This window comes from Spermophilus citellus (assembly GCF_964194105.1).
Source record: "Spermophilus citellus genome assembly, chromosome: 2".
NCBI lineage: Eukaryota > Metazoa > Chordata > Mammalia > Rodentia > Sciuridae > Spermophilus > Spermophilus citellus.
In genome coordinates this window covers 85650115-85669741 of record NC_138183.1, presented here as the reverse complement: position 1 = coordinate 85669741, position 19627 = coordinate 85650115, and the positions used below count along the sequence as shown (strand labels likewise).

Genomic DNA, 19627 nt, shown 5'->3' with positions numbered 1-19627 from the left:
CAGATGGTTGTCTTTTTCAGTTATTCAGCTGTCAAAAATCAGCTTATTTTATTTTTGTAGAATGAGCTTTTTCAGGGGGGTTGGCAGGGGGACATTAGAGTAAGCCATAATCCCCCTCCATGGAACTCACAGGAATTGTTCTCCAGGAGTTGTCTGTCAACCTTCCCAACCTCCTTTTCTGTGGATATTAATTTTATTTCTCCTTTAAAAAGAAAACAGGCAAGGAGAGCTAGGGGATGACAACAGTACCTACCCCATGGGATACTTACGTGGATTTAGTTAGTTATATATAGGAGCAGTTAACATTGGATCCTGGCACAGGGACACATAGCCCTTATCTAAATCTCTTAGCAATCGCTTTAGAACTCTATCCTGTCTGTTGGACTTGCAGGCTGTGTGAATCAGCTTTTTGTCACTGTGACTAAAATACCTGAATAGAACAACTTAGTGGAGGAAAGGTTTATTTTGACTCAGGGTTTCAGGGGTTCAGTCCATGGTTGGGCAATAGCATTTTTCTGGGCCCAAGGTGAGGCAGAAGGGCATGGTGGAGGAAAGCTTTACTCATGGCAGCTGGAAAGCAGAGAGGGAGAGAGAGAGATGTGTGTTTGGAGGAGAGAGAGCTCACACAAGCACGCGCAAAGGGACTGCAAAGCAGATGCACCCTTCCAGCCATGGGCCACCTACCTACAGTTACCACCCAGTCAGTCCATTCAAACTGAAATGGACTGATTAGGTTACAGTTCCCATAACCTAATCATTTCACCTCTGAGTATTCCTGCATTGACAACAGGAGCTTTGGAGGGACACCTCAGATCCAAACTGTAACATAGGCCTTGCTTCATTTATACTTGTCTACTTCATGTTTTTCCAAGCCTAGCTTCTTTCCTCTCTACTTCTGAAGCACTTTTCCTTTCCCTCTCTTATACTGTTTCCTTCTAAGTTCATAAGCATTTATCTTTAGGCTCAAAAGGAAAGATTAAAAAAAAAAAAACTTTAAAAAAGAATACAGTCTGCGTTGGCAGTCCCTACAGTCTAAGGAATATGAAGGAATTAAAATGCCTTATATAGGCCAAACAGCAAAATATTCTCTCCATTTTTGACAACATTAAGTAATTAATTATGCTACCAGGGAGGACAAAGTTGTGTTTTTTCACTTAAGGCACTGGATAAACAAGAAATAGGATTTGGTTGTTTTATTGAATTGAGTTTTGGCAAAATAAAGGGTGGGTTGTATTTGAGATGTTTTTCTTTTTAACGTAATATGGAAAACTGTTCGTTGAAGAATTTGTCATCCTGAAAACGGGATGGAGGGGAGATTGTGTGTGGAACTATAAGGTAAGTTGTTTTCATGGCTAGAGAAAGGAAGAGCCTCAAGCCTTGAGAGGGGTGTGTGTGTGTGTGTGGTTTTGTTTTTGCTGTGAAATCTGTAAAGTGTGATACGAAAGTCTGAGTAAACTAATTGTGTTATTTCTACATCTATTGGCTCCATGGGCTTGAAATTTTTGTTTCTCATCATATTCACAGCTGATGCTTAGTGCTAATATTTTTGGGGAAATAAAACCAAAACAAACCCTTACAAGGGAGAAAAGTAGAGCCATTGAAATTGGACATATGGGAAGTTGAGGCTTTTGACTCCTGTTGCCCCCTACGTTGCAGTAGAAACTTGTGGTGTGTCTGTAGTATTTGGGATGAAGGAAGATACAAGCTCAGGCAAGTTGTGCCAGTACCTGCTCTCAGGAGCTTAAAAGCTCAGCCGCCTGCTGATGTGGTGTGCTGAGGAGCTCCCTGTTAACATTTCTGTTTAGCTTGAGAAGTGGCCCTGACATCCTGAGTGTCTGTGGGGGAAGCACTGGGTTGTTGACAACCCCCTCGGCCTGCCAGTTGGCTGGGATTCCAGCCTTTTCCATTTGTAAGCAGGCTGGCTCTTTTTACAGTGCCTGGGCCATGAGCAGCCTTGGAGCCTGTGTCTGCCCAGCTTCTGAGAAAACGGGAATTGGTCTACTGAAACGCATCCAACTTTTGTGCTTTTTAGCTGACCAAAGGCCAAAATCATACCACTAACTCAAGATGGGAACTGCTGCTTTTTGATTCTTAACAAGAAACCTGTATTTCATAGTTAACTACTGTGGATGCTGTGGTATGTTTTAATTAAATGAAGCATAAGACATATCAAATTTTGACTCTGGATTTTTCTAAGGGTACAGAGATTTTGAATGGTTGTTAATTTTGTGTTCATTTTATTTTTGCTGTTTTGGGAGTTGAACTCAGAGGTGCTCGACTACTGAGCTACACTCCAAGCCCTTTTTATTTTTTATTTTGAGACAGGATCTTGTCAAATGGCTTAGGGTGGCCTCCAATTTGGCGATCTGCCTCTCTCAGCCTCCAGAGTCACTAGGATTACAGATATGCAGCACCACGCCTGGCTTGATGTGACTCAGTGTCAGAGTGCCTTCCTAAAATCTTGTGCAGCTATTGTTTTGGTTATTATTTTAGTACAGGTCAAATCTTTTTTCAAGTTTTTTTTAAATTATTTTTTCTAATTAGTTTCTGAGATTACTCTTGCCAGTTTTCTCTCAAAATGCTGAAGTTGCTCCAAAGTTTTTATAGAATGAGTATCAATTGTTGCTTCTCGAATTAAAGCAATGTAAAAGGGAAGAAGGGCCTTCTGAGTAGACTTTGCACTCTGAGAATATTGGTATTGACACCATTCATAATTTGGAGTAGAGTTTGAAGACGAGATTCTACTGTTTGTCGCATACTGGTTAATATGGCTGTAAAGAGGAGATGAATGTGGCTACTTTTCCAAGTCTATTACTCAAGAGGACTGTAAATTTGATTGGCTGTTACAATTCTAGCAGAATCATTCGATTTGAGAGCAATAGAAAGATAAGATATCCAATTACCCAAATGATTTGCAGGGTTAGCCAACGTTGTCATGGAGACACGAGTTGGAACAAATTAAATTTTAAGCAATAAAATAATCTTAAAGCCCGTCTGGGAACAAGAAAATTTGGCAGTGGCACTTACCTGAATTGAATCTTAGCTTGACACGATGTTGTTTGACATTGATATACTGTGGGGGCCTAAGCTTATATATGGCACAACATTATCTTTAAAAAGTAACTCAGCCAAACCAGTGAAGGGGAATATTGGTATAAAATCAAGGAATATTAACATTGATTCCATGGCTTAAATGATAATTGGGCTGTGGTCTCTCAAGAATATTTTGTATTTAAGGACCAAAATGCCTTAATAATGTTGAAGCGCCTTTAATTGGACATTTGAAAAAAAAAAAAAAAAGATTTTATTTAGCAGCAACATGCAGTTTTTGGAACTGCTGTTCCCCTTTGTGTGTGTGTGAGCAGATGCAATAGAAATCCTGTGGATGTCTTTTGGTGGGGGGTGGAGGTGTAAGCATGCATATATTTGCATGTACAAGTAAGGAGATTTTGGCACATGTCCCTGCACTGCACATAATTCTTCTTATTAGTTAAAATTTCTACTTTTCAGTACTTAGACCGGAAAATTTTGTTCCAAACTTTAGCTGATGACCTAAAACCTGAATAAGCGCTGGTCTGAGGCTAAGAAGGTTATTTCCCCTTTTTAATATATTGTTTAACTGGTTCCTGGCTTGTGCCTCGGATTTGAAAGCAGCTGAGTGGCCCAGAAGGAGGGAGGGCTTTTTATCCACATGTCTATTAGACAGATGGAGATGAAAATTGGTCTGAGGTCAAGCCATTTGCAGCGTTTCCCCAGCCTTCGATTTTCCTCTCATCCTCACCACAGATCATCTCAAATGATTCAGTAATGACCAAAAGTGCAACACTGACCTTTATTCCCTGGTGGATTACTGTGTTTCACAGTCCAAATGGCAGGAAGTCTATTCTGTTCTTCCAGAAGGAACGCAGCATTATTGAGCCAGCCCAGCCCTGTGGGAACCACACAAGTGCAGACCAGTGTAACATAATATGTGGGTTAAATTTGGTTTCTGGTGCTCTGGGAAACGAGAATTGACATGTCCTGGAACCCACATAATTAATGGGAGAATATCTAGGATGTTTTCTGAAAACACACACGGGCACATAAATTGATTTGTCCACTTGTAAAGTAACGTGTGGTAACTTCTGGTGGCCCCTGGTTTATAAATTGTTCACTCTTCTGTTACCCTCAATCGCTTCCCACTTTTTATTGAATGCTTCTCCAGTATATCTTGAGACAACGTTGTTAACACTGTATAATTTTAAAATTATAAATTGATGATGACTGGCATAAGGGACTTGGGCTGTTTCTTTGGCATACTTTTAATCATGTATATTTTTGGTCAATCCGTGTAACCAAGAATAGTCTCTGACATACAACACACTTTTTTCTCCTGAAAGTAGGTTGATGGTTAATCTTGGAGGAATGGTACTTATTGTTCTTTTGCTTGGATTTCCCTGCAGATTGTATTATAATGCTGTGATGGAGGGTTTTAAAAAATTTTTTTGGTAAAGAATTTAATTTGTGCTTGAAATGTTACTCCTGTTTGCCTCCACATGCATCACTGAGTCAGTCAATACCCAGTGAAGGTGTACTCTGTCACATGTGTCATCTAGTATTCTTTTTTTTTAACCATCTTTTAAATATTTAAATTAAGCTTTTCCAGAGGTGTTTTCTTTGAAAATTTTAGCTCATATCCCAGATTTTCATTTTAATAATCCTCTGAACTGATTTATAAAAATGTATTGTGCTGGACATATTGATGTGCACCTGCAATCCCAGCTCCTCAGGAGGCAGAAGTGGGAGCAATTTAGCAAGATCTTGTATCAAAATAAAAAGAGGTGGGGATGTAGTTCATAGTAGAGTGCCCCTGGGTTCAATTCACAGTATCAAAGATAAATAATTTTTTCCTGACTGTTGACTTAATTGTTCTCAAGTTCTTTTTCTGTCTCAGTGGTTTCCAAGCTTTACTTTTACTCCCACAGCTTTGAACTTGCTAGATACAGCATTGCACTGTTCTCAGGCCAACTTTGGTACCAGTTTTGAAAAAGAGGTCCATCTTGTAAAGATCCCTCTTCTGGCTACTCTGAGGGTCGGTTCTGGAGCCTTTTTGAAGGTTTATTGACATATGATGTTCATTGAAAGAGAATTATAGCAAAGCAAGATTGTGCATGTCTATAACCCAGTGACTGGAAAGGCTGAGGCAGGAGGATTGCAAGTTGGAGGCCAGCCTAGCAATTTAGTGATGCCCTAAGTAATTTGGTGATACCCTGTCTAAAAACAAAGTAAGGCTAGGGGTGTAGTTCAGTGATTAGGCACTCCTGGGTTTCAACCCCTAATACAGAGAGAGAGAGAGAGAGAATGAATGAGAGAATTTCATCTTCAACTGGGAAATGAGGAACCTTGTCTTCCTTTCCAGAGGACCACCTTTGGCCAACAACTGAGCCTTGGGGGAGTTGGAATACAGCTCAGGACTGGAGCTTCTCAACTGAAATTTCAGTACTGACACTGAATTTGGAGTATGGGGATGATCCTGCCCTGGGACCTTCCAATCTGTACACACGTCAGACTTGCAGCTGTTTTGTTACCACTTGGCATGGTACCATTGGCTTGGGTCTTCTCATGGAGTAGCTGCTTTCCCTAAGAAGTTGCTCAGAAAGAATGGTGGCAGCTGCCATTCATGAGTGTGGGTCATTCAACTGTAGCATGCTTATAAAGTAAGGGAAGCGTTGGCCTCTGGTCATCTTGTTCAGGAAGATTCTACCATCTGCATTGGCTAAAAATTTCAGTGCATCGGGAAAACAGTCACTTCAAACTGCTTCTCCAGTGATCTCCAAACAAGATGTGGGGTGGGGACCGTGAGAAACACTAGTGCTAGTGATAACACTATAGTTGGGTGCACAGGGTGTTTGCTTTGTCAGGATGGAAAGCATGGAAATTGGGACCATAGACTGCTGGCAGTCTGTACCAACCAAATACAGATTACACAGGCCTAAGTGGTAGCTACAGTTAACAAGGAATGTTTTAGAGTTTATTCAAGGAGAGCAATGTTATAAATTTTGTGAAAAGTTGTAAGCTGGTTTCCAGCCATGGTTTGATTTTTGCAAATTCTTCTGCAGTCTTTGTCTTTACATAGGCATATTTTAGTTTCATGGTTGCAATTTTAACCTTCATTCTGTGATGATGATGTAGTTGACTTTTCCGCCCACTAATCTTGCTGTTGTATGATATTATCTAATTTCTCATGAGCTGCCTAATTACTAGGATCTGTGAGGAGAGGTGAGGGTGTGGGCTTGGCTTTGGGGTGTGTTCAGGGAGAGGCTTCTCTTTCCAGCTGGGAACAATAGGTGGTGACTTCATGGTGATGTTCCATGATTCACCCTGTGGAGTTTGTCTTGAAAACTTTCTGTGGGGCCAACGAGTGCATTTTCCTTTAAGGCCACCAAAAGCTGTTCCGTTTTTTTTTTTTTTTTCCCCATCCTGGGACAAGTCAATACTCTTTCCTGTGAACAGGCCCTTCCTGAACTCCATAACAAGGGTTTCTGAATAATGGAAATGTGCTAGTTAAGAACTGAAACAGCTGCGATGCTTTTGTCAAAGATGCATCTTTACCAAAATGACAAATTAAAGCCCAAATGCTCTGCTTGGCAACAGTTGGGTCAAAACATTTAAGTCATTAATTAGAAGGAACTGAAGGGGGAAAAATTTACACAAATACACAGCATTGCAGACTCAACTTGGTCTTGGAAAATGCAACTGAATTCTTTGGGGGAAAAAAAAATGAGGGCAGCCCTCAAGTGGGGCCTGGCAAGCTTGTCATTTGCAAATAAATCAAAAGACCATCATTGCTGGAAGGAGAACCAATGAATAGAGTTGCTTTGTCATTCTTTGATGGGCCCCACACTCAAGCCTGCTATTAAAAATGAATGCATTCAAGAGGCTCTGCATTAAGAACATAAACAATTAAGGGCACTTGAGTTGCTCTGCTGAGAGCCACAGCAAAGATAGGAGAGCTTTCTCCTGAGATGCAGGCCCCTGCAATCTGCCTTAGGAGCCAGAGAATGGGAGCAATTAGTGTTGCTATCTCTGCCTGTGCAGCCTTCAGCACAGTTTTTTTCTTCTTCCTCTCTTTAACCCCTCCTTGTTTTCAGAGAAGCTGTGAGTGTGAAAGATGAGCAGTGAAGGATAGGTAAGAGTCAGGGCCTGGTTGGAAAGGGTTCAGACGGAGAATGATGTGGGAGTGAGCAGCCCAGTGAGGGGGAGACGGAACATAAAAGTTATTGTCTGCCAGTAAATGGTGACTTATGTTCTGATTAGTTGAGCCACTAAAGGTTTCTGTCATCTGGTACTCTTTGTTTTGTTGTAATCATTGGTTTTAAGAAGGGGCGAGATTACATGGCTATGGGTGGAATAATTTAAATGATTATTGTTTGAGGTTTTCCTGCAGGAGGCAAACGTGTTCCTATACCCTGGGTTTGTATTCTTGCCTTGGTCTCATTTTGTAAAAATGTGTAGAGATTTTGTCCCTTGTGATGTGACAAGGCTTTTGGGGAAAGGCTGGCCTGACCTCCCCACTAGTTTGTTTTGACCTTAGGCAAGTTATTTTAACCTTTTAGTCCATTCCCTCAGGGGACTTTAGGTCAGGAAAGATTAAAAAGATGTCAGGAGACCTGGCAAGTGCTAAGCAGCAGGTTGCCTCAGTTGTGTGTGGTGAATGGATGGCAGTGATTGTCCAATGAGGCCCTCAGCCCAACAGCTGCAGGATCACCTGGGAATGTGCTGGGAAAATGCAGGTTTGCAGGCCCAGACCACCTCAGTCAGCAGCCCCAAGGTTAAGGACAGTCATCTCTGTTTTAACAAGCCCCTTCAGGTGATCCTGGATGTGCACACATCTTTAGAAACCAACAACAACCTCATTTACCATTATAACCTGAGCTTACAGATAATACCCACGGAGGGACTGGGGATGTAGCTCAGTGGTAGAGTGCTTGCCTAGCATGGATGAGGGCCTGGGTTCAATCTCTAGCACTTCAGACAACACACAAAACTAAGAGAAGAGTCTACTATGGGCTGGTAGCTCAGTGGTAGAGTGTGTGCTTAGGGCCCTGGGTTCTGTTTCCCTCACCACAACCACCATGCTCTTCCAACACAAAAACAACACACACAACAGCAATCCATGCTACATACTCTTTAAATTTAGATTTTCCCAAAATGTGATTAGTGATTTTTATTGATGGAATTATATTTTAAGCAGAGATCTACTGTGCTGTATTAGAATTTAAGATAAACTGTCTTTTACCTTTGGGTATATTTGTCAAGCAAGGTGCTACAGGAATAAATCACCATTTAGTAGATATCCTGAAAGTTGTCTCTTGGCAAAGGGACCTTGCCTCCTGTGGAGGGGAAGGAAACACTGGATGATGATTAGCAGTATTTTTTTCATATCATTTTTGGTAAACAGTATTTTTTTTTTTAAGTTGTTTTGTTTTTCCCCATACTGGGCACTTAACCCACGGGTGCTCTACTACTGAGCTACATCCCCAGCCCTATTTTTTATTTTGAGACAGGATCTTGCTAAGTTTCTGAGTTTGGACTCCAACTTGTGACCTTCCTACCTCATGCCTTCCCAAGTTGCTGGGGTTATAGGCGTGTACCATCACACCCAGCCAGCACACAGTTTGTGTACATAATGTCCTACATTCACTTGGTGTATTCAATGTGATTTTCAGAAACCAGAGATGTTTTTGTGGATTTTGCTCCTTTTGGGGCAAGATTGATGTTAGGGTTGATGCATAATCCTCTCTGCCTGTGAGGAAGAATATGAAATGAAGTTTGGCTGTACTTAAGGTTTGCAATTTTATGCCCTAAGTTTATTATAAAATACCTGTTTTGCCAGGGCATCTAGCGTACAGTATGACCCTATTATTGACAGATGGTGGGCTACTTCTTGTGGCACTATTGTTGGCTGAGGATGTATGGCCTTAGTGTTGTGTTGCTGCAGTGCTGTTGGGGCTGTATGACCACCCCACTATATTGCGTTGCAAATACAGCTGAATTTATCAACTGTTCCTGGTCTTGAGTATGCCCCATCTTCCCACTATGCTTCTTGGAGAAAGTACTAGGCAGGATATATGGCTTCTAATCTTGCTTTATGATCTTGAGCAAATAATTTTTAACTTAAGTGTTGGTTTCTCCATATGTGATTTGAGGATTGTATGAGGCCAGATACCCAAATAGTAAGAGGTTTTGCTATTATTATTGCATCTGGGTGGTGAGCCTAAATGCTCTTATCTCCCCTTTTAATTTTAAAATAAACTTAAACAGGGGCTGAGGCTGTAGCTCAGTGGTAGAGCGCTTGCCTAGAATGTGTGAGGCACGGGTTCGATCCTCAACACCACATAAAAATAAATAAAATAAAGGTATTGTTCATCTTCAACTACAAATATATTTGTAGTTTTAAAAAACAAAATTAAACAATAAATTAAGAGCAGTGTTCATAAAATCATTGGAGGTGGAAAAAAGTCATCAAAACCCCTACTACACTAGCATAATCTCTTTTTACTTTGGATATCTGCTTACAGTGCCTGGCCACTTGCATATGATTAAAAACACAGAGGTGTGGTGACATCATGTTTTTGTTCTTCCCTTCCCGCTCAGTCTAGTAAATGTGTTGGCCATTTTGGCATCATTATCGAAAGTATGACTTTAATGGTTACTTGCCATGCCTGTGGGTTGGTGCTGTGTATTTAACTGTTCCCCTAGTATTAGACAGCTGATTTATCAGGAGGGCAAATGTTAAGTTTTTCAAACAGTCTGCAGATGGTTGTGATGTGTTGAACTGCTTTTCCATCTTTACCTGGCCATTTTTGTAATGCTTTTTGAAACTAGTGCTGCAGTGAACAGCTTCATGCATGGAATGCTTTTCATTTGAACTATTTCCTTAGGATAAATTCTTAGCTATGGGAAGCACTACCAAAGGGTTTGAATAATTTCATGCTCTTGAAACACATAGCCCAGTTGCTTTCCAAGGTGATGGTACCATAATGTGTGATTGTTCCAGTGTCTCCCTCTCCCCCAGGAGTCATCATCATTGGAATTTTTTTTTTCCCCAACCATCTTAACTGGTTCCAAATGACCCACCTTACTTATATCAGAATTTACATTTTTTTTGGATGGCTGGTGATGTTGAACATTTTTTCTGTGTTTAAAGCTGTCATTTCACAGACTCGGAAACTTCTGGTCAGAAGGGATTTAGAGGTTATTATCCACTTATTTCCTTTTGTGTGCTTTGTTTTCCTATTCTTGCCCATTTATCTATTGCCAGATGCTTCTTACCAACACTCCACTGTTTTTCTCTTGGCTTCCCACTTGATTCAGGGAAACCAAGAGATCAGTTCGCCAGCCCTCAGGATGAGCACCATTTTTTATGATCCATCAATTTGGAATTTAATCCTGGTGGAGTTTCTCCTCCTGAGCTGACTTTGGGCAGGGTGCCATGGGATTGCTTTGAGACCCATTGGCAATTACTGCAGTCCTCACCCTGTTTTGAGCTTCTAACAACACTCATTAGCCGTACTCTGTGTGTAGTAGGGAGCGCAAGCGTGTGGGGCAGGAGGAGTGGGCTCTTTAGTCTTGTAATTAGACAAGGCGTGAAGAGTAAGAAGGGATGGCAAGCCAAGCTTTTAGGGATCAGAATCCTAAAACTCTTAAGTTCAGATGCCCAGAACATATCTTCAGCTTAAAAGCTTTGTAAAATATACCAGGTTTTGATTTGTTGTTAGTTTTTGCAGTATTTGGTCATATTTTAGGTCAGTTAACATATACAAGAATGTGAATCTTTGTGTGTGGCAGGGTGGGTGAGCTAAGGATTGAACTTAGGGCTTTGCACATGCTAAGCACACTCTGTACTACTGAGGTACACCCTCAGCTCCAGTTGCATGAATCTTATACCTACTAACATTTCTTTCTGTACACAGAGCCTTAACTCTAGCACTGTTCAGTAATGAATCATCTGGTTTTACCTTGGTCCATGTACCCATGGTCAGTTTTGGTGAGCAAGGTCTGAGGAAGAAATAAGAGTATTTAGTGGGGGTCTTGTTAGCTTCCCATATTGTGTTGAGAAGACTGGTTGCAGGAAGCTCTGAGGAGGCTGAGGGAGCTTTATGTAAAGTGGTGGTGGCAGCATGTAGCTTTAGTTTATCAAATGAGAGTAAGTGCTATGGAGGATCTTGAAGAGTGTAGAGAAGAGTGTATTTATTGGTGGCACAGGCAAGGGCAGCTTCTGAGTGGATTTGAGGGAGGCCTTGAAGGATTGGGAAACTCTCTGAGATTTGTATAGCTCTTTGGAATAGTAGACCTGTAACTTATATATTAGCTTACTTGATTTTGATGAACCTCTGAAGTAGGTTAGAGATGTTCCTATTGCTATCATAGAAGGCCTGGGACACCTAGCTCTCGTTTGCTGGGACAGACTTCAATTTTTGGATCATGAGGGCTAACTCTGTCATATGCAAATCAGTGAGAGGAATTGGCATGGGCAAAGAGCATAAAAGATTGTCCTAGATAGGTGATTTGAATCCCTGCATTCTGCTGCCCACTGATCAGGCAGAGGATGTCTTTGAAGTGAAGCTTGATGATGGGGCCTTTACCCAGCTCCTTACATTCAAAGTGGGAGGATTCCTTGCACATTTGGTTTGGGGATAACTCATAAGTGCTGAATTTTTTGTTGTTGTCATCTTATGTAGTATCAGAAAAGCAAGTTTAGGAAAAGTTTATTTATAAACATTGTAATCTAGCAGGTACCAAATACATTCAGCTTTGAGCAGGAAAATAATTTCTGGGTGGAAAATACTATTTGCTGCTGCTGCTGCTGCTGCTGCTTCTTCTTCTTCTTCTTCTTCTTCTTCTTCTTCTTCTTCTTCTTCTTCTTTTATACTAGGAATTAAAACTCAGGGTGCTTTATCACTGAGCTATATTCCCCGCCCTTTTAATTGTTTTTATTTTGGGATAGTTTCTCACTAAATGGCTGAGGCTGGCCTCAAACTAGAATTACAGGCATGTGCCAGCATGCTCCATCAGTCTGCAGTTTTTTCCTCTGAATTTCTAATCTTTGGAAGAAGTGAAAGGCAATGTGTGGAAAGGTCATAGAACTCTCTTAGTGTTGGTTTAAGCAGGGTCCAATATCCAGGGTATCCTATCTGCAGACTCTGTGACCTGCAGTAGGGTGAGAAACATTGCTACTTGCTAGTTGGTGCTAAATTAACAATCTTGTCAGAGTGATCTTGGGTTGAAGTGAAGGTAATACCAAGAATTTCTGTCAGGTTTTGTGCTGCTGCCATCCAGTCTGTTGGGCAGAATGGGGAAACGTATGAGAATTCCCCCTAGGGAGGGAAGATGGTGCTTTTGGAACTCTCAGAGCACTGTCAAGTGCTTGCTGCATCCTCACAGGACCAGGAGGTAGACTGTTCCCTGTGCAGGGTAAACCAGCTTGAAGTGGAAGCAAGACTTGAATTTAGGTCATCTGGCTCAAAAAATCAATTTCACTGGTAAGTATAGTTTTAACATTAGGGTTTACAGAGAGACTGTGGCTTGGATAAGATCCTCCCCTGTGGCTTTTATTTTCATGTCTTTTCCATACTATATATTTAGAACTTTCAGGACATATGGTACAGCTTTTGATGATTCTACATCAGTTTGAGCTTTGATCTGTAACTTTCTTCTTCCCATTTCAGTCTTACTTAGTCCAAACCAGTTTATATCATCTTTGCTTTAATCAACTTCTTTTGTTATTTATTTATTTATTGGTACTGGAGATTGAATCTAAGGATGCTTTACATTAAGATACATTCCCAGCTCTTTTTATTTTTATTTTTGAGACAGGATTTCACTAAGTTGCTTGAATATACCAGTTCTCCTGCCCCAGCCTCCCTAGTAGCTGGGGTGGTGCCTGACCTTGTTTACTTTTTGATCACTTTAATCTTGCTAAAGATTTACAGTATGCATTCATCCCACTCAGAATGGGTCTTAACTGTCCTATGATGATGTTCAATTCTACCTTCAAGCTGTTCTGTTACATAACACATAGTTACTATTTAATTAGAAATGAAGGAATTTTTTTCTTCCTAAATCAAAATAAAATCCAGAAGATCAGGTAACTGAGTATAAAAAGCATAGCTGTAGCAGCACTAGAAGACAAATAAGGATGGCTTGTCTAATTTTGGTATGTTCCAATCCTTACCCAAAGGCTAGAAGCATAGGAAGAAATTTCTTCAGTTTGGCCATATAACAACTTATTAGGCAAGGTTGAAAGACAAGTCGCAAGCTGGACAAACTGATGAGGGGTTGATATTTGTTTTATGTAAAGAACTACAAAAAGATAAATGATGATTAAACACCAGCAAAAAATGAGAAAGGAACGATACAATGGGCCAGTAAATATATGAAAAGATGTTTAACTTCAGGAAAAATCCAAGTAATTCAAATAAAAATGAGGTCATTTTTTAATCTGTTAGATGGATAAAGATTAAAAAAAAAAAAAAAAAGGTCAAGAAAACCCAATATTGACACTGGGAGAGCAAGCACCTTTGTAGATGGGCAGTAATGTGCATTGGTGCAGCTTCCTGAGGGGCAGTTTGGCAGCATGCATTATGATTTTAAAATATGTACACACTTTGACTCAGATTTTCACTTTCAGAAACTCCTTTTAGAGATCTTGTGGAAAGTTATTTGACATTGAGTCTTGTAATTGTGGAAAATAAATGAAGATAAATACCCATTGGTGTCAGGAATGCTTAAATCTTGGTATGCTTATATGGTAGAATATGTTCATGATGTAGTCATTCATACCTGTGTGTATTGACTGGGAGGGGGTCTGTGACCCATTTTTTGAGTGGACAACAAATTATAGAAAGCCAGTGGGTATAGTGGGGACCCCTTGGTCTTAAAAGTATATTCTCTTTTCTCCACATCCTCGCCAGCACTTGTTGTTGTTTGACTTCATAGTGGCTGCCAATCTTACTGGAGTGAGATGGTATCTTAGGGTGGTTTTGATTTGCATTTCTCTGACTGCTAGAGATGGTGAGCATTTTTTCATGTACTTGTTGATTGATTGTATATCCTCCTCTGAGAAGTGTCTGTTCAGGTCCTTGGCCCATTTGTTGATTGGGTTATTTGTTATCTTATTGTCTAATTTTTTGAGTTCTTTGTATACTCTGGATATTAGGGCTCTATCTGAAGTGTGAGGAGTAAAAATTTGTTCCCAGGATGTAGGCTCCCTATTTACCTCTCTTATTGTTTCTCTTGCTGAGAAAAAACTTTTTAGTTTAAGTAAGTCCCATTTGTTGATTCTTGTTATTAACTCTTGTGCTATGGGTGTCCTATTAAGGAATTTGGAGCCCGACCCCACAATATGTAGATCGGAGCCAACTTTTTCTTCTATCAGACGCAGAGTCTCTGATTTGATATCAAGCTCCTTGATCCATTTTGAGTTAACTTTTGTGCATGGCGAGAGAAAGGGATTCAGTTTCATTTTGTTGCATATGGATTTCCAGTTTTCCCAACACCATTTGTTGAAGATGCTATCCTTCCTCCATTGCATGCTTTTAGCCCCTTTATCAAATATAAGATAGTTGTAACTTTGTGGATTAGTCTCTGTGTCCTCTATTCTATACCATTGGTCCACCCGCCTGTTTTGGTACCAGTACCATGCTGTTTTTGTCACTGCAAATTGGTGCGGCCAATTTGGAAAGCAGTTTGGAGATTCCTGGGAAAGCTGGGAATGGAACAACCATTTGACCCTGCTATTGCCCTTCTCGGACTATTCCCTGAAGACCTTAAAAGAGCAGGCTACAGGGATACTGCCACATCGATGTTTATAGCAGCACAATTCACAATAGCTAGACTGTGGAACCAACCTAGATGCCCTTCAATAGATGAATGGATAAAAAAAATGTGGCATCTATACACAATGGAGTACTATGCAGCAATAAAAAATGACAAAATCATAGAATTTGCAGGGAAATGGATGGCACTAGAGCAGATTATGCTTAGTGAAGCTAGCCAATCCCTAAAAAACAAATACCAAATGTCTTCTTTGATATAATGAGAGCAACTACGAACAGAGCAGGGAGGAAGAGTAGGAAGAAAAGAGTAACATTAAACAGAGACATGAGATGGGAGGGAAAGGGAGAGAAAAGGGAAATTGCATGGAAATGAAGGGAGACCCTCATTGCTATACAAAATTACATATAAGAGGTTGTGAGGGGAATGGGAAAATAAACAAGGAGAGAAATGAATTACAGTAGATGGGGTAGAGAGAGAAGATGGGAGGGGAGGGGAGGGGGGATAGTAGGGGATAGGAAAGGTAGCAGAATACAACAATTACTAATAGGGCATTATGTAAAATTGTGGATGTGTAACCGATGTGATTCTGCAATCTGCATTTGGGGTAAAATTGGGGGTTCATAACCCACTTCAATCTAATGTATGAAATATGATATGTCAAGAGCTTTGTAATGTTGTGAACAACCAATAATAATAAAAAAAAAAAAAGTATATTCTCACTAGGGGCTTCTGCGTGTAAAGTGAGAGCCTGAAAAGATGGTGTCCCAGGATCACCAAAATGTTACTTATGGATATTTCTGAATGATGGACTTAGGGTTATTTTAACTTTCTTTTCTTTGTCTGTTCATATACATCTGTGTGCATGTGGTGTGTGTTCAAAGGGAGTATATATCTTAAGAAACAAAACATCACCAAACCTGGTGCCTCATGCATACTGGGCAAGTGTTCTACCACTGAGCTACACTCCTTAGCCCAAGCATATATCTTTTTTTTTTTTAAGACACTTTGGTTGAACCCCGGAATATTGTACCTCTGAGCTACATCCCCTGTCCTAAACTATATTGAGTCTTGCTATTTTACTGAGACTGCCCTCTAATTTACATTCTCTTGCTTTAGCCTTCTCAGTAGCTGAGATTACAGACATGTGTCACCATTTCCAATGCATCTGTTAATTTTAAAATTGGAAAATGTTAAGTGGATTTTTGAGAAGGGGAAGGTACAGAATGTATGCTGTTGGAATCTGTGGTAGGTGGGTGTGGAGACTTAACCTAGGAGTCCACAAAGAGCATCCCTACTCCTCTATATGCACGTGTGTGTGTGTGTGTGTGTGTGTGTGTGTGTGTGTGTGTTGCATAACCTTGTTCTAAAGGAAAGGGAAGCCTGCCGTGCTTTCGAGGAGAGCCATGACCTTGATTTAACTTGAGTGGGTGCCTGACCCAGTTCTGTTTTTGCACCTGGTACAGCTGCACTACTTTTGCATATATCTGTTTGCCCCACTGGCTAAAGCAAGGTCATAGGTTTGCTTTCTATATCAGCCATTTTCCCTTAAAGTACTTTTCTTCCATGGCAGGATCTATAACCTTTTCTCACTGGTGATCTTGTGAGAACTAGGTTATTTGGGCTACATCCATCCCATAAAACCAAAGACTTTGCTGCTCAGTTAACTGGATTCATCTTAGAAGACAAAAAGGGTCTCTTTTTTATATACTTGATTTTAAAATTCTCGGGTTTCTACCTTATCTTACTTAATTCTATTCTCTGTTTCTCGAGGGCATGGCCTGTTTGCTTTGTAATTTTCTTCTCTTGATCCTCTTCATTGTTCTAATTCAGTAATAGAGGCAGCATTTAGTAAGCACAGACAGAAAATGTTGCAACAAATAAGGTCAATGGTAGGTCTCTTTACAGATGCTTTTTTTTTTTTTTTTTTTGGCAAAGCAGAACTGGTTCTTCAGAGTTAGAGGAAAGCAGAGCTGCTTTGCATTGCTGTAGGGTACTGGAGGTGGTGCAACCAGATCCTTCCCCAGGTTGGAAGCCTCCATTCCCCTCCCTCACTGGTTTGTCCCTGCACCAGAGGGACTGCTGTGGGTGTGTAGCTGAGTAGGTACTTTTCCTGGCAGACACTCAGCACACATGCTCTTATGTTCTCTTGAACCATTGGCCTTTTCCTTTTGGCAACACTCTCCTGTATTCCTTGACAATCACTCTAGACCTGAGTTGTTTTTAGTGATGTTTTCTTGGTTTGTTTGAATTTTTAAAAGTGAAGGATACTAGCATTAAAATTCTCTTTTCATTGTGCTAAAGTTGGGATATCGTGGGAGGGAGGTCAATGGCCCCTTTGTTTGATAAGATTTCCAACACCAGTTTGAATGAACCTGCTATAACTATATATAAATGTGCTATGGTATGCCATCATTGAAAAGTCTATTACGGGGCTTGCAATCTCCAGATTTAAACCTGAGAGCCTTAAACCACATGCATTTTCTGACTCAATTCAACTTCCCTAAGTAGCCAGTAAGGTGTGCAGTTGCACTTTTGTAACGAGGGACTGATACTTATTGGTTATCTAAAGATAAATATTGGTAACATAACCTAGGGAAACAGTCTTAAGCCTTCAAGTGTAAGAATAGACGAGGAAGCAAGTGTTGAAGGTATGAAGTTTCACCTTTTTGAAACTTTTTGATTGTGAAGTATTCTAAATATTTGTATGGCTTTGTCTTTATAGACTGAAATCGCCAAGAGATTGAATACGATTTGTGCACAAGTCATCCCATTTCTGTCTCAGGAAGTAAGTAAAACTGTTCAGCTGTTAAAGTGCAATTATGTTGCTTCTCTGTTTGCAAATTAGCTAGTTTTAAGATGTTAATTTTATCACAAGGAACAAGCCTGAAAAAACATCTGTTACAGCTGAAGTGTGTAAACCCCCTGCTATTCTGTCTAACACTTCTGAGGGCACACTGTAGAATTGGTGACAATAGTTCAACCCCAAATTAATTTTTTGCTGTGGAAAACTGCGAAATGCCTTATCAACATAAAGCTTTTGTTTTGAGTAGTATAAGCTTGATAGCTAGTGATGATTCTGGTGTCCTTTTTATTGTTTAAATAGAGAGTACCATGGAAGTAGATCCTTTTTTTTTTTTGTGCCTATATATCAGATTGATTGACTGAATGCTGTCCATGGAGGAAGTGGATGAGAATAGAGTAAAATTACTTTTTACATTCTATCCACTTAATGAGTCACATATGTAGATAAGCCAAGCCATTTTATTCAGATACAATGTTCTTGAGGTTTAACCTTACTCTTTTGAGAGGGAAATCTCTTTATATGAATAACCTGTGAAGTTGACTGTATTTTAGTTTTGCTTTGAAAAGATTTACCTTCCTTTTGGATACCGCCTTATAAATGCCATAATGTGTTTGCAGTGTGTGCAGGATGAATGTATATTGAGACAGGTGAAGTGCTTATTGGACTAGGAGTCAGAATTCAGGAGTTAGATCTAGTGGGCACCTGCTGTTCCAGGCTGATTTGTAGGCCTTGTGAATCTAGTTGTTTAGACTTACTGGATCTTGACCTACATACTAGTCTCTTCCCTCCCAAACAAACCTGTGGCTTCTTTTTTTTTTTTTTTTTTTTTTTTTTGAGGGGGAGGGGTGTAGTTGGGAAGTGTGCAGGGTGAATTTCCATCCTCTGAAACTGAGGGGGGTCTTTCTGTTTCCCCTGGGAAGGGTAAAAAAAAAAAAAAACTGCTAAAAGAGCAAAAGGAATTCCTAGAGTTTCCAAAATCTGTTGATGGGTCAAGATTTATTAATCAGAGAAGTGCTCACAGATTTGATGTTTACATTTCAAGTATTGAAACAGTTGTTTTAAAATTGCTGTAAACGTCATCTGCCTATTTTCATCACTGTAAACCTGTTCTGTGATCCAGGGTGGCCTTCTAAATTCCATTCTCTCTGTTTTATCTAAGGCCTTAAGTTGCCAGTCTTCATGTCCTGTTCTAAGCCAGAAATTACCATCAGAAGTTAAGTTAGAAATTCAGGGAAAGCTGGGTATGTTGGTGCCTGCCTGTAATCCCAGCTACTGGGGAGGCTGAGGAAGGAGGATAGCAAGTTTGATGCCAACCTGGACAACATGGTAAAACCCTGTCTTCAAAATAAAAGGGCTGTGGATGTAGGTCAGTGATAGATTGCCCCTGACTAGTCCCAAGTAGAAGGAAGCACCATTCTTAGTTTCCTGTTCCTGTGTTTTTGGAATACTGTATGCTGGAGAAGTGCCCTGTTTAAACCCTTAAACTGCATTCAGCTTACACAGCACGCAGCATTTGTGTTTTTGTTATTAGAATGTAAAGGGACGTTCTTGGCTATTGCTAACATGTTTTCTTCTCCCTGTTTTCAAAGCATCAACAACAGGTGGCCCAGGCTGTCGAACGTGCCAAACAGGTGACCATGGCAGAGTTGAATGCCATCATCGGGGTACGTGGCCTACCAGGTCTACCTCCTACAGTGTGTATAACCAGCTTTCATTTCTTAATAGTTTTGATGTCTTAATATGTGTTTGTGTATAATTGTGTGTAGCTTAATGTTGAATTGTTTGATAAGGGAGGGTAGCAGGGGATGTGGAGTATGCTGAGTTGCACAGGGGAAGAGGGCTTAGCATAGGGAAGCTGATAGGAGAGATGTTTTGGGGAAATCTGCTTTTCCATGGGAAAATAAGTGTAGCTCATTCTTATGACACTTAAACCACCCTTGCTGCATTAGCTGAGTAAAAGCTGTAAGTCAAGAGTTTTAAATACTTTTCTATCTTCTGTCTTAC

The 19627-nt window shown here is 40.3% G+C and overlaps 1 protein-coding gene across 8 annotated transcripts in view; it reads left to right on the top strand.

Annotated features, from left to right (window-relative positions):
* TLE1 (TLE family member 1, transcriptional corepressor) overlaps positions 1-19627 on the top strand; it is a 91986-nt gene that overhangs the window by 13350 nt on the left and 59009 nt on the right. For 4 of the 8 annotated variants that reach the window (XM_081278499.1, XM_081278495.1, XM_081278498.1 and 1 more), the window contains exons 5-6: positions 17543-17605; positions 19213-19287. In XM_081278499.1, the coding sequence (XP_081134625.1) occupies positions 17543-17605; positions 19213-19287 (138 nt within the window). Of the gene's footprint in view, positions 1-17542; positions 17606-19212; positions 19318-19627 lie in introns of all 8 variants that reach the window. The other 4 variants (XM_081278493.1, XM_081278497.1, XM_081278496.1 and 1 more) reach the window with 1 other exon arrangement.